Source organism: Erinaceus europaeus, chromosome 2 (assembly GCF_950295315.1).
Source record: "Erinaceus europaeus chromosome 2, mEriEur2.1, whole genome shotgun sequence".
Lineage (NCBI taxonomy): Eukaryota > Metazoa > Chordata > Mammalia > Eulipotyphla > Erinaceidae > Erinaceus > Erinaceus europaeus.
The window spans coordinates 63,128,850-63,144,801 of NC_080163.1; the positions used below are offsets into that span (position 1 = coordinate 63,128,850).

The window sequence follows — 15,952 nt, forward strand, 5'->3', positions numbered from 1 at the left end:
CCATCTTGAACAGATGCCTGCCCCACCCATATGACTAGAGCAGCCTGAAGTAAGGCATCTACCTTGGCTTTCTTGCTCTGGGTGGTGGAGGGAGGAGGGTGAGAGCTTTTCTTTAAAATGTGAGTGGCTTTTCCACCTGGGTGCACAGCCCTTTAGTTTGATGGAATAAGAAATGAAAAACATAAAGGAATGTCCTATTTTCCATGCTTCCTTGTCCCTTCCCCTCCTTTTCTTTGTGGGCTAGTTTTTGTTTTTTTTTTCCTCCCTACCTCTGATTTGCCCTGGTAATGGGGTCTCTGATGTTCCTCTGACTTAAACAAACCAAAGGAAGCTCCAAAATATCTCTACCCATGATTCTTATCACACCCCTGTCCCCGCTACCCCCTGAATATGTAGAAAGAAAAAAATGTGCTTCAGACCCACTGTAATTGGCAAAGATGCTGGGACTTTTCTACAGATCCCCATTTTTGTCTTGTTGTTTGTTTGCAGAGAGAGAGAGAGAGAGAGAGAGAGAGAGATTATAGCATCAAAGCTCCCTGCAGTGCAGTGGGGGGGGGGGCGGGAACCTGAGTCATGCATATGACAAAGCAGTGCCCTGTCTAAGTGAGCTCTTTCACTAGCCCACAATTGCTATGGTCCCTGACAGAGCACCTCATCACACTGTCCAGGCCCATCAGCTGGGTACAGATTCTTAATGCCAGCTGCCTAGAGATCCCTCTCAAAGCACCCCCCCCAAAAAAAACTTTGGAAACTTAGACAAGACTTTTCTTTCCCTTCCCTTTCCTTCCCTTCCCTTCCCTTCCCTTCCCTTCCCTTCCCTTCCCTTCCCTTCCCTTCCCTTCCCTTCCCTTCCCTTCCCTTCCCTTCCCTTCCCTTCCCTTCCCTTCCCTTCCCTTCCCTCTCCTCCCCTGCCCTCCCCTCACTTTCCCTCCCCTTCCCCTTCCCTTATCCACCCCTCACCTCCCTTCCTTTCTGTTCTCCTTCCTTCCACCCTTTCTTCCTTCCAATTTATTTAATAGGACACAGAGAAATTGAGAGAGGAGGGTGAGACAGAGGGGGAGAGAAAGACAGACACCTGCAGACCTGTTTTACTGCTCGCTAAGTGTCCATGCTGCAGACAGGGAGTGACAGCTCAAACCTGTGTCCTTGTACTTGGTACTCTGTGAGTTTAACTGGGTGCATCACTGTCTGGCCCCCACTTTCATCTTTTTTTTTTTTTTTAAGTATATGGTTGTCCCATCTGTGCCTGTGCATAGTTATCTCTAACTTTAGTTGGAGGCAAAGGTGCAACTGAAAACAATTTTTTTTTAATCTTTATTTTTGCATAGAAACAGAGAGAAACTGAGAGGGAGAAGGAGAGGCATCTGTAGCACTGTTTCATCACTTGTAAAGCTTCCCGCCCTGCAGCTAGGATCTGGGGGCTTAACCCAGGTTCTTGCACACTACAATGTATATACTTTTTCAGGTATGCCACTGCTGGGCACATACAACTAAATTTTTAGTGAGAAACTTTGGGCCATGGGGCAAACTGGGATTGTTGAAGACAGGTTGAAGTGTGAGTACCATAATCTTACCAGCTGATGTGACTATTCCATTTCCATGTGTAGAAGACATGAATCCTGTCTGAACTGATGAATGGTGCATGCTTGTTCTTGTATGTGAGTCTTCCTCATGCAGTCAGAACTATATGCAATCAGGACTTTCTAGGTCCTGCTCACCACTTAGTGGTTAGAGGTGAACTATGTACATAGTAAATGTTCAACTAGGGGCCGGGTGGTGGCACATCTGGTTGAGTGCACATATTACAGTACAGAAGGACCAGGGTTCAAGCCCCTGTCCCCACTTGCAGGAGAAAAGCTTTGCAAGTGGTGAAGTGGGGCTACAGGTATCTCTATGTCTCTCTCCCTGTCTTTCTCCCCTCCTCTTCTCAATTTCCAGCTGTCTCTATCCAATACATAGATAAAGATAATAGTAAAAAAATAAATGCTCAACTAAAAATATGCTTCAGGAATACCTAAGGAATGCTTGAGAGGCTAAATTGGACTTGGACAGAAACCAGTTGGTGAGATCTGTAGAAAAGCTTGGGGGACCAAAGTAGTCTGAAGCCATGGACCCCACTTGTGCTCCATCTAGAGCCTATAACTCAGGCTTATACATTAAAATGGCAAGGTATCATAGGAGGGGGTGACAAGGAGCAAGATACTCATGAGTCCTCTGGGTTGGCCAAAGCACTTGCATATGCCCACAGAAATTGGCCCAGGTAGGGACAAGTTTGCCGCTATCCTTTCCAGATGTTGAGGCCAGCTTGTCCCATATATGAACAAGACTGGCAGACATGACTCCACAGCCCAAGGCCAATTGTGTGTTGCCCAGCAGTGGCAGATGTCTCTGAGTCAGGAATCACAGAGCCTGGTTTTACAAGTGAAGGAAATGATGCCATTAAAAGGCAATCATTCAAGTAGTGTGAGTCAGTGCCCAGGCTGCTCCTGGCAGCACTGAGCAAGAAAAGGGGGTGGTGTGTGGGGACTTTTCTTTCTTTCAATCTCCCTTTCTCATTGAAACCATGTTCAGCTAGAAAGTAAAGTTTGTACTTGCATATGAATAATGTTCACCAGGGGGTTAGACTGCCAGGTTCCTTTGTCTGAGTAGTATCAGGTATGAGGGAGAAGGTTGGGGGGTGGCTGGGTAGTGGTGCAACTGGTAAAGTGTACAAGTTAATATGCTTGAGGACTTCGGTTTAAACCTTTGTTCTCCACTTGCAAGGCAGAAGCTTATGACTTATGGAGCAGGATGGAGATGTCTCTTTACCTCTCTCTTTCTGTTCTTATCTTTATCACAACTCAAGTAAATAGTAATAATTATAGTTACTGTAGTAGTGAAGGCAGCACAGCAACAACAACAACAATAATAGTAATAATGATAATAATAATACTGGCACAAGACCAGAAGAGTGCTCCATTCCAAGATCCAGGGAATCCAAAAGGATCTTCAAGGTGATGTTATATTTGACCTTCAACCTGATCTCAGCCACTTCATAGGAGGCTACAGGTTCCCCAGACTGGCCACCCATGTGGGTGTGTGGTGAAATAAAGGAATCATGGGCTGGAGACCACAGACTCTGAAAGTAGGGCTCAGTATCTGCTTCATCTTTTCTGCTCCCTGTCCCCTTTTCTCCTTGTTATTTCTTGGAAGACCAGCCTGTTTTATATTTTAAGAGTAATTTTCACAGCCTTTCCTTTCCTCTCCTCTCCTCTCCTCTCCTCTCCTCTCCTCTCCTCTCCTCTCCTCTCCTCTCCTCTCCTCTCCTCTCCTCTCCTCTCCTCTCCTCCCCTCCCCTCCCCTCCCCTCCCCTCCCCTCCCCTCTTCTCCCTCCCCTCCCCTCCCCCTCCCTTTTCTTTCTTTCTTTCTTTCTTTCTTTCTTTCTTTCTTTCTTTCTTTCTTTCTTTCTTTCTTTCATCTTCCTTCCTTCCTAAGATTGCTTGCTCTGCTGCCATGGCAACCAACCCTCCATCACCTCTCTTCACATGGAGGCCAGTGTGCAGTTGCTTCCAGCACATTCTCTGAGGCTCCTCTGAGGAGTAGGGATATCTGGTCTCCCAAGGCAAGCATCGCAGAAGCCCTAGGTCAGCTATCACCCCAAATCTTTGTTTGTTTCCAGAGAGTCTAACAGAACAATGTTTGTTTGTTTGTTTTTACTTGCCACAGAAGGACAGTGGCAGGGCCTGGAAGGGGGAAGAAAAAAAATGAGACATAGTCACAAAAGTGCTCTAAGTGGGTTCCAGTTCAGAGGTCCTTTTGAAAATGAAACCAGCTCAAAAGAATCACAGAGAGCAGAACCAAGTCTATTTGTTTTATGTTGAAAAGCCCTGGTGTCACATCTTTTGCCTTTTCTGAGCTGAATTTGACCCCCTTCAATATTGATAAAAATGAAGCTGGAATGATTTCAGCAGCCCTCTAGTGATTAAGAAATTTAAACAGTGGCAGTATGCCTCACATCTCTTTCTTAACCCCCTCCCCCTTTTTTATAAGAAAGAAGAGGAGAGTCCAGGACACTACTCTGTCTGCTGCGTTAGGCGATGGGGATGGAACTAGGACCTCATATATTCAAGGCTATGCTCTATCCACTGAGCCACTTCTCTGACTCTGGCAAGTTCATTTTCATGGGGGGGGGGCATTTTTAGTCTGCCTAATTCAGCTTGTCAAAGTTGAAGGAAGCCAAGTTCAGACCTTGGACACTGGAAGGCAGAGGGCTAGTGCTGCTGAGAGCATAGCTTTGGGATCCAAGTTCTTTGGTAGATGGTCTTGGGCAAAAGAGAAGGCAGCCGGCTAGGACAGTAGAGTGCAGGGTTGCCAGACTATTTGATGAACAGAAACAGGTACTGAATCTAAGGGCAAATGTGGTCACAGAAGCACAGATGGTGACTGTGCAGCAGAAGCAGATTCAGATGTGTGGGAAGATGCTGCTGCTTTCCTGCTTGCTTCAGACAAATATTGGGAAGAGTCTAAGGCCCAAGTTAACTTCTGGATGCTAAGGCTTTGACTGGACAGTTGAGACTCTCTAAGCCTATACACAGAACTTTTGGCTAGGATGTCTGCTTTTGCTTTCAATATATGTAGTTTCATGGTGATTTGTAAGCTGAAGCAGGAGGAAGAAGGACTGCAGAACTTGTCATGCATTGATTTTTAAAAAATATTGTATGTATGTATTTATTTAAATGAGACACAGACACACAGAGATACACACAGAGACAGAAACCAGAGCTCTGCTTATTCTGGCTATTGAGATGTCAGAGTCTTTTGCATAACCATTATGTTACATATCTCCCCAGCCTCTACATGCTTTGTTTTATTTTAAATTTTATTTATGTATGTATACATGCTTGTTTATTTTTGATAGAGACAGACACTGAGAATGAGAAATACCTGAGAGAGGGAGAAAGAAATACCTGCATCACTGCTTCATCACTTGTAAAGCTTTCCCCCTTCAGGTGGGGATGCTTTTATTTTATTTTTATTAGTTATTTACAAAATTACAAAATAACAGGGGTACAACCTTACACTATTCCTACCACCAGAGTTCTGTGTCCCCATTCCCTCCATTGGAAACTGCAGTGATTCTCCCAAGGTCACAGATATGTGTTGACTATTTTTTCTTTTCTTTTTAAAAAGAATTTACATATTGTGGTCCAGGAGGTGGTGCACTGGCTAAGGCACTAGACGTTCAAGCATGAGGTCCTGAGTTCAATCTCCAGCAGCACATGTACCAGAGTGATGCCTGGTTCTTTCTCTATCTCCTGTCTTTCTCATGAATAAATAAATAAAATCTTCAAAAAGAACTTATCTGTTTATTCATGAGAAAGATAGGAGGAGAGAAATAACCAGACATCACTCTGGTACATGTGTTGCCGGGAATCAAACTTGGGACCTCATGGTTGAGAATCCAGTGCTTTATCCACTGCGCCACCTCCCAGACTACTGTTTACTATTTTTTCTATAACTGTCTGTGTCTGTCTATCTATCTCTTATTTTGTTCTAAGGTCCTGCCTTCTCTTCCATTTTAAGTCACAGCTGCACCTATTACTGTACTTGAATGTCTTTCCATTTTTTTTCCCCTCTTCTCTCTCTACGGGTCCTGGAGGAAGTTTTCAGAGTCCTATAGTCATTTCCCCCTAATATTTCTTCCCATTTGAGAGTATGGACCAAAATTCTTGTTGGGGTGCAGAAAGCAGGAGGTCTGGCCTCTGTAATTTCTTCTCTATTAGATATGAATATTGGCAGATCAATCCACATACCCATCTTGTTTCTTATCTTTCCATTGTGGGGAAGGACTCTACAAGAGGTGAGATCCCAGGGCACATTGGTGAAGTCATCTGCCCAGGGAAGTCAGGATGGAATAGTAGGAGCTGCAACTAGGTGTCTGAAAGGTAGTAAGTTATGAGGAAGGATAAAATACAGAAACCAGAAAGTAGGAATAAAGCAGGCGAGGATATGGATTTTAGGGTGGTAAGAAACTAGGAAGTTTATTTTATTTTTTTTAAAACTTTTATTTATTTATTTATTCCCTTTTGTTGCCCTCATTGCTTTATTGTTGTAGTTATTATTGATGTCATTGTTGGATAGAACAGAGAGAAATGGAGAAAGGAGGGGAAGACAGAGGGGAAGAGAAAGACAGACACCTGAAGACCTGCTTCACAGCTTGTGGAGAAGTGAAGAGAGCAGGTGGGGAGCTGGGAGCTTGAGCTGGGAGCTTGAACCAGAATCCTTATGCCAGTCCTTGAGCTTTGACTACCAGTGCTTAACCCACTGTGTTACCACCTGACTCCCAGGAAGTTTATTTTAGATATGTTCTTTGAAGGCCATGGTTATACTGATTTTTTTTTCCCCTAAGCTTGATAATTAACATGAAGGTGGGCTAAAAATATTGTCTGGAAAGATGTAGTCAGAGTTGAGAATAGGGCTAGAAAGCTGGATTAGAGAGTAAGTGGATGATTTATTTTAATGAGAGAGAGATATCAGAGCAGTGCTCCTTTTTTATAGTTCATTTTAAAATTAATTTATAAAAAGGAAACACTGACAAAACCATAGGATAAGAGGAGTACAACTTTTGCATGACTATTATGCTGTCTCTCTAGACCTCATGTTTTATTTTTAACACAGGAAGGCAATGAGGCTCCCTTTCTCTCTTTCTGAAATAATTTATTTATTAAACGGAAGAGATACAGGAAGCACTGCTCAGCTCTGGTTTATGGTGGTGCTGGGGATTGAACCTGGAACCTTAAAAGCCTCAGCCATAGTCTTTTGCATAGCATAATGGCCTCTTATGGCCCAGATTATCTTTCAGCAGTTTCTCTACTAGCCTTAGTTTTCTCTTCCAGAAAATGGGATTCTCCTATTCTTCTTTGAGGGAATTAATTCAAGTGACAAGCCTGGCCCAGTAAATACACTCTTTGTTCTTATAACAGTGAAATAAAAATCTTTGTTTCTTCTGGGTCTGGAGGTTAAGATAGCTAAGGAGCTGTTAGGAGTATCTTATTTTTTTAAAAAATATTATCCTTATTTATTTATTGGATAGAGATAGCCAGAAATTGAGAAGGTAGAGAGAAGATAGACAGCGAGAGAGACAGGTACAGCCCTGCTTCACCACCTGCAAATATTTCCCCCTGCAGGTGGGGACCAGAGGCTCAAACCTTGGTCCTTGCACATTTAGTATGTGTGCTCAACCAGGTGTACTACTACCTGCCCCCTTTTGGGAGTGTCTTTACACTTTTGGGATACTGGAAGGTTCATAAATTCATACTGGGAAGAAATTTGGAAATTGAGCAATCTGCTCCTGAAGTCAAGTCTTTAATTGAGATTTCCATGAGTTGGAAATCCTAGTTTAGAGGGCTGGTAAATGGGAGACATTGGGTAGAAAGCACACTCAGTCCCCAAATTATTATTTTTTTCAACCATGCAGAAGTGATACACATTCTTTAGAATGTTACTTCAAATGTTGAATTAGAACATTCTGCTTTCACTTTCAGTATAGAATTTGCTAAGTCACCTGCTATGTTAGGAACTTAATAATAATAATAGTAATAATAATAGTAACAATAATAATGCTTAATAATGCAGTGTGAGATGATTTTGACCAACTCTAGTCTAAAGTGTTCTGAGCACAAATGAGGTAGGCCAAGTAGGTTTGCTGTGTTAAGTGCAAATGTAGTTTAAGATATTTAAGAGACTATAACCCTTATGGAAAAATTGTATGCCATTATATCTCATAAATGAGATTTCTAAGGAATTTTCCCAGATCCATGACACAGAGCTATTACCAGTGAGGAAGATCTAACCCAAGACGTCTCTCCCTTCAGGGCTGGGGTAGAACAGAGTCCAGTCTAGTCTAGGAACCCCGACAGGCATGGCCACCTATGTGTTGCCACAGTGCATGGCTGCAGGTCAAGAAAGCTGGTGTACATACAGACTGTGGGTGATGTATGCTTTCATTTGTGGCCTCCAGAAAGTGGGTCACAGTAAGCGAGGCACTCATGGGTGAGAGATAAGTGAGGGCAGAGTTCTCATCAGAATGCTCCATCTGCCAGTAGCAACACCCACACACACCAAAAATAGATTTTCAACATTTATGAAGTTTGGGGTCTTTGTATGTATAAGACCTGAGTTTTCATATGGCAATAGAATTCAGTAGTACAGTAGGAACAAGCCATTTCTGTGGATGACATCGTTAATAAAAAACAAATCTATGATGGTGATAAAAACGGATGTTTGTAAGCTGTTATAGTCACTCTTTGTCTTTAATGTAGTTCTGGCTATTTCTCAAATATCTATAACACACCTCCTTCTGAACATAAGAATAATGGTACAAAATAAATAATACTCACAAGGGTGGGAATAGTCATTTTTGAATGTTGGCCATGTGCCATTGCCTTTGTAAGGTACATCCTATCTGTGTTATCTCTAATCCTCTCAATAACGCAGTGAGACGGTTTTCTCCATTTCACAAATGAGGAAACAATGGCCTAGGAATGAAATGTAAGTTACTCAACCACCTAGTTGGTGACTAATCAAACGCAGATTAGCTCTAGATGGCTTTTTCTTGAATGTTTCTTTCTTTTTTTTCTCTCCAGAGAACCTTATATTGGTTTGGGGAATCTTTAACACAGAAATTATATTAGTGCTATCAGAAATGGAATGGAATAAAGGATGTTAATTATGTGCAATGAAGTCTCTGGTTTCTTTAGGTTTTCTGCCTCTGTTCTTGAAATACAGAAATTCTTCATATCTGTATCTCAGGATCCTGCAAACGACCATTCATTGCATCTTGAGAGACATTTTGGGACCTGGCTGTTCTTCCCCAGCTTCTCCTCTTTCCATCTGGGTCTTGAGCTTTTTGTACCTTTATCTTCTTGCATTTTACTGCCTTCTCCTTTTATGTTGTGTAATCCCAAATTAGCCCCACCAGTGGCCCTTGTAGATATCTCCTCATGCCGACTGGTAGTAAGATCATCCTCTGTGCCAGGGAAAAGAATTAGTGTCTGAGTTGGAATACATTTTTTTCCATGCTAGCCCTATCCATCCTTAAAATTTCAACCTTTCTAGAACCTTCTTGTATTATTTATAATCCCTCTTGTCTTCATTAGTGCATTGCAAATCCTATAGTACATTTTACCAACCAAATTACCCTTGTTTCTTGTGCCTTAGGTGTTTGTGTGCATATATCTCTTCTCACTCAATAGCACATAATGATTTGAAAGATGCAAATTGTGGTTTCTTTGATCCCTGTGACTCACATATAGTTGATGCCTAATAACAATTACCGAGTAACTAAAATCTTTCCCCTCTCTGTTGTCTTAATGTATTATAGCTAAATGTAACCTGAGGCTTATCACTGCTATTTACTATTTATGTATTTATACATGTAGATTAAACCTCTTTGTCCATAGAGACCAGATCAAACTCCTTCTCTAAGTTGGCCTTCACCTCCATTCTGGATCTCTTCCCAGAAATGCCGGTAACACCATTAGCTGTGAATACTGAAGCATGACAGAGATATTCAGAATGTCCCCAGTTTTAGAGTAGTTTATGGCATCTGTGAGAGCTAGTGGGCTTTACTGCCTGGCCTTCTATTGGTACTTATGGCAATAGAGGATAAGAAAAATAACAATACCATTGTTTTTTGGGAACAGAAACTATGAATCTGTTGGGATCACTGAATGTAAGTGCTCTAAGAGCCTTTACAGCAACACCATTTAGATCAGTTCAAATCTAAGGACTTCATTTCCTTACTCTTAACTTTCACCATTGAGTGGACTTCAAATGTAGCACAATCAGCATATTCCTGAGGTGGAGTTATCATAAATGGATCCTGGTGTGATAGTAGTTCTGACTAGTAAGTTATTGAGGGCCCCATCCTGTTTCTGTTTTGACTGCTGATTCAGGACCATGGATAGGATCATGTCAGGGTAGTCTGGTTTTTCTTCCTTTTATGTTTCCCTCCTCCTCCGTGTTTATCTGTATTTAAGTGGGCCAGTAAAAGTTGATAATTTGATTCTATGCCAGGCTAGTAGGGTTGGGGGATCAAGTGGAAGCCTTACCTTCTGTTCTTTAAATTATAAATGAGGCTCTCTGGTTCTCTAAGGTGACCTACACAGAGACTTCTCTTTTTGTGAAGGAAAGGTCTCTTGCAAAACCAGGATGACACTTGTCTACTAATTGCCTCCCACTGGAATTTAACTTATTCAGTAGCTCTTGTTGATTTCAGAAGGGTCTGTATTGTCATTGTACTGCATATGTGCTTATTCAAATCAATATTCTTATATAAAACAGTGGAAAAAACCACCGTATTCTCTGCTTTGATTTTTTTTTTTTTTTTTTTAGTATACACATTTTATATTCTGCCTTTAAAGCTATTTCTGCTGCACAGCTGCTTTACCGCGACTCAGACTCCTACGGGCCCTGCTTGGTCCGACACGTACCTTGAATATCCTTTCACAGTGTTTGATTTCTGCAGTCGGTTGTATAATGAGGAAGGAGTGTGCAGTGAGTTTTGGAGATTCCTATTAACCAGGTCATCCATGAATCTATTTTCATTCGTGTCTTTATTAGAAATAGCAGGGAACACGATAATATTTAAACACAACTACTTAAAGGAGCTTGGCTTCAAAAAAAATACCTTAGTACGTTTTCTTTTCCCATTTGACATTTCAAAATGTTGTACTACATTTCCCCTACTACATCAAATCGTTTTTCTTATTTGCATTCAGGATGTAAATGAAGACCTTTACAAGTGACAGCTGATAGTTTGGATGGTCACTTGCACCTATGATCCTTAACCTTGGTTAGGCTATCTCTGAAGGGTTGTATTCTATTCCTGGCACTGCCTTTGAAGATGAATCATAGAGAAATAGGCCAACATGATAGCACATGATGTGGCTGGGGATAGCTACTAGAGAGCTATCTCTCCTGAAAAAGAGAGTAGACTTGTTCTGTGGTATATGAAAAGACAATATCAGGGAGAGCTATGACGGAGCAATTTTGATTGAAACACCCTTCCCACCCCAAACTGGAGTTTCCAGACTGGAATGTGTTACCTTGAGAGGTTATCAGCCTTCCAGGCACTGTAGCTGCTGGATTTCAATATGTTTGGGCAGTTTTCCAAGAATGAATGATCTTCCCAGAAATAACAGGTTTATGTCATCTGTGAGAGCCAGTGGGCTTTACTGTCTGGCATTCTATTGGTACTTATGGCAATAGAGGAGAAGAAAAATAACAATACCATTGTTTCTTGGAAACAGAGACTATAAATCCGTTTGAATCACTGGATGCAAGTGCTCTAATGATCCTTCACAGCAAAAGCAGAAAATAGAAAGTGAGTTTGTAGCATTGAGTCAGGCAACCTTTTTTTATTTCACCAGGTCAAGCTATCTAGATGGTTTTAAAAATCATTGCAAAGGAATTGTAGCACTTCATTTTGTAGCATTTGGTCAAGAGATGGCTAACCATCTCCCAACATCATAATGTCATTAAAACTGCAGTAGTGATCCTTTTCAAATGAAGGGAAGTTTCAGCTTCAGAATATCTCTTCTATAACTCATTTTGATTTTTACTACAGCTCTCTAATATGACATGGAAATCATTATCTCAAATTTTAAGGGTGAAAGAGACTTGGAGGGTTTAGTAATTCATCCCATATATGATTGTTAGGTAGCATTAGACCCAGATGGATCTGTGGTGTAGAAATAGAAATTGTGCAAGCTGGGTGGTAGTTACTGCCATGCCAATAAATGGTAGTTGGCCTCTAAGAAGTTTTGTATGTAAAATCAGGGTGTGAGTTGTGAGACACACACCAAGGGCCCCATACCTCCCTGTTGTCTAGTATTCTCTGGCTTTCCATACACAGTGCCATCTAGCACAGTCCTTACTATTTGCCTGGCAGGTAGGAGGTAAAATGAAGTAGAGTTTTTGACTTGCAGGAAAACCGCGCTGGTGTGTTTCCAGGGCAGTAACAGTACATTTCACCTATGTGACAGATCAGTTTCACAGGCTTGAGACCTATGGCTGCATTTTGATTCAGGATTTGGAATGGGAGAATATGTTTATTTACTTTTGTGAGTTTCATACTGGTGTGAAGCAGTGGAGGTGGCCTTTACGAATTTCAACAACCCTAAATGTAGATGAATCAGCATAAATTGTGAGAGCTTCTCACTTTGCAAGGTATAAACTTGCCAGGAAAGATCTAGTTTAGCCTGGTTTTATTTTTAAATGCTTTAAGTATAATGTTTGCTTTCTAAAATCGATTTTTATATTGCTTAAAGACAAAAGCTAACTTTTCCCCACATACTCTAAAAGTATTACATGCGTCTTATAAAAATTTGAAAACAAAGGAAATTACAGAAGCAACTACTAATAATCTCCCACAGATAGTCGCTGTTAATATTCTTTTAAAATTAGCTGGAATGTCTGTCTGTGTAGTTATGTATTTTTGAAGCAGATTTAGTATGATTTTGTATATTCTCATTTGTCAACCTCTTCTGTGAATGATAAATATTTTCTTATTTCATGAACTATTCTTCTTAAGAGTTTGATTTGAAACCACATAGGATTCTAGTGTATGACTGAATCAACATTCATTTAACCTATTTCTTCTTATTGGATACTTACATTGCTATGCTAATATAAAGCATCTGTGAAAATACCCTCTCATATAAACCCTTGACAATTCATTAGATTTAAGTGTGAATTGTCAGAAAGAAAGAACTTGTATGCTGGCTTTCAATTTTTAGGATATTAGCAACCCCACTGGGCACTTTTGAAAGTCTTATGAACTGTGCATTTGCTCTGGTTAATTCATATGGTAACACCAGAGGAATGGGCAGCTCTTATTATCATCAAATCAGTTTCTGTACTCCTTGGGTATTTCACACATTGTATTTTCTGCATAAACATCAAAGCAGTGGACTCATTTTTCTTTTCTTTTCTGTTGATTCTCCTTTAGCCCGATGAAGTCCTCCGATATTGATCAGGATTTATTTACAGACAGTTACTGCAAGGTGTGCAGTGCTCAGCTGATATCTGAGTCTCAGCGCGTGGCCCATTATGAGGTAAGGCCGGCTTCTTCCACTTCATGGTTCTGAATGGAAGAAAGAATAGCATGAGTTATGGTGGGAGACACTCCCTCCTGGACTGGGTACAGATTTTAAGAGCCATAGGACTTGAGTCTTTATAGTCTGAAGTCAGGTCAGGACAAATGTCCATGTGTGGGGTTAGGAGAGAAGACTGGGGATGTTATCCTCAGGCCCTGGCCACTTCCCAGACAGTATTTTGTTCTTTGTACTTTAGCCCTTAGAGACTCATGGGCTTTCTCAGCCTGTGAAATCTGTCATTACTCATCCCTGAAGTTCCCTTTAGGGATGCAGGGCAGGATGCATTAGTGCCAGTTCCTCCTTCCTTTACACTGCAGATAGCTCTAAGGCACTTTGTTAATCATTGTAGAAAACATGGTGGTGCCAGCAACTCAGCATCAGATTCCTTCCTCCTGATGATTGATGCCCTCTTATCAGCAAAGACTCCTACTTAAAGTTGTACCAGCCACTCAAACCCCAAATTATTGGATCATGGAGGACTTCAACTATTTATAATGGAGAATTCTTTTTTATTTTCTATTGGGAAGAGAAAATGAGAAAAGAGAGGTTGAACAATGTCCAAGGAGAGAGCCAGGTGCCACACATGGAGTGCAGGGGCCAGCTGTGGACCTGACATTCTGGGAGTGCTTTCCAAAGCCTCTTCTCTACATAGGAGAATATATACTGGTGGCAACAGGAGTTTTCAAGTGTAATAACTTGTAAGTAATTTTAGATTGGAGGGCTTAGCTAGCAATTTTCTTTTTGTTTGACGAGTCTGACAAATGCCAAGTGTCACTGTCACTCACCAAATTCTTTTGAGACCCAGATTCTTCTGCACACAATGACAGTAATAATAATAATAATAATAGTAATGATCATATGCATAGTTCATAAGCATAATCAACTGACCCTGGATATTCTCAGGGTTTTGTGGATATCTAGTGAGAATTACTGACGTAGTGACTTTAGAAGATGCTGAATGCACCAAACATGCAAAATGATACTGATTTATATTATTAACTCCATTGAAGTAATATTTTGATGGAGACAAATCATACTTTCTCTTAAGAGAAAACTTAATTGTGGAAAAAAAAGTTAACATAGTCTTTTGCCAATAAGCAGTTGCATATTCAAAGTAAATGTGAAGTCAAAAGGATTACCTAAATGGAAGAAATCTATCCTTTGAAATTAACAGGTTTCTAATTCCTGTGACTATTGCTTATAAACACATTGACTTTATTAATGTGATTTTTCTAGTGAAGAAAATTAGAAAATTTGTCAAGGTTTTGAAATTCCACAGCCTCCTATTAGTCTTTTATAGTCTTTCCTTATTATAGCATTTTAAAAATTCATTTTTAATTTATCTTAATCTGTGCTTGAGAATAGAAGCAGAGTTTTTTGAGTCTCCCATAGTTCCTGAAAGAGAAACAATTATATTATATTTAATGATTGCTTGCTCCTGAAAATGTTTTAGTGATACTATCCTGCTCTGTTTGTTATTCCCTGACCTTATAAAGTCATGTGAGAACATTAAAAAACAAGAACAACAAATATTTCTTTTTTTTTTTTTTTGAGCATGTGTGAAAAAAAAAAGGTGATTTGTTTAACTAAGCATTTAGTTATCCTAACTCACTGTTTTCTGCTGCCATAATGTAACAGGAATAATGGGTCTTTGGCATCACTCAGTTGTTTAGAGAATGTGCTAGTATTTTTTGCTGGTAGTAAAAATGAGATAGAGAAAATAAAGCAGTTACAATGGATCTGTAATTAACAGTGTTACACATCATCAAAACAGCATTAGATCCATTGCAGTTAAACATGAATGAGAGCTCTGAATGATACACCTCTGCCTCCTGGAGGAGGTGGGGTAATGTCTTCAGTGAGATGTTGTAGAGCTCTCGCTTTAAGGCTGTTCTGGGGCTTATGGGAAAGGGCAGGGTCAAGAATGAGACACCTGTAACTGCTGATCCTTCAGCGTAGGAAGTCAGGAGCCTTCTGCTTGAGTAATTCTTTCTCCTTAAGAGAGTGCTTTGCACCAGAGTATCTCCAAGGCTATTTGAGAACTTACATTCTGATTCTACTGATTGTTCTCTTTCCTCCACACAGTGCTGTTCTGAAATTGCAGCTGGGGATGTAGGAAGGTGTGTGTATATGGAGGTGTGGGGCTGGTGGGCCTCTGTTCTTCAGTCTCTAGCATTTGTTAGCAAATATTGCTGTACTTATTCTCAGTGCTCCACAGAACACTGATTTATTGTCTTGGTATGATTCTACTTTTCACTTCAGCCTGATTAGAGTCTTCCCAGCCAAGGGAAGCAAGTCCGTGAGAATTCACTATGCACTGTTTATGTGCTTAGCACTATTCATGCTTAGTATTATAGGGGATTTAAAAAAGTACTGGAGAAGTAGTCTCTTCTCTCCAAGAAACATATAAACTACCTTGGGAAGAAGAACTCAAGGGCTGCTCAGTATGGTATGGTATCATGAAGTATGTGACATGGAGAATAAGATCTCTATAAGTCTATAGAACTGCTTCTAACTCATTTGCATTGAACCCTGAGTTCTTCTGCCTGATTGGGCTTCTGTTATGTGCTGTTACCTTTCATGTAACAGCACATAACAGATGTTTGGGATATCCAGATTCAGAAAAAAGAAGTTATCATTCAGTACTGCCTGATTAAAACAAAACAAAACAAAACAAAAAGAAAAACAAAAACAAAAAAAGATGTTTTGGGGACATTCCTAAGTATCAGTGGGTACCCACATAGTCAACGACTGCCACCTCTCCAGATTCAAAGGAGGTCTCGAAACTTTATATCAGGCTCAACCTGACGCTG

The 15,952-nt window shown here is 40.6% G+C and overlaps 1 protein-coding gene across 1 annotated transcript in view; it reads left to right on the plus strand.

Moving 5' to 3' along the window:
* ZMAT4 (zinc finger matrin-type 4) overlaps positions 1-15,952 on the plus strand; it is a 466,837-nt gene that overhangs the window by 83,300 nt on the left and 367,585 nt on the right. The window contains exon 2 of the mRNA XM_060182070.1: positions 12,992-13,097. Within this exon, the coding sequence (XP_060038053.1) occupies positions 12,996-13,097 (102 nt within the window). The 5' untranslated portion in view covers positions 12,992-12,995. The remainder of the gene's footprint in view (positions 1-12,991; positions 13,098-15,952) is intronic.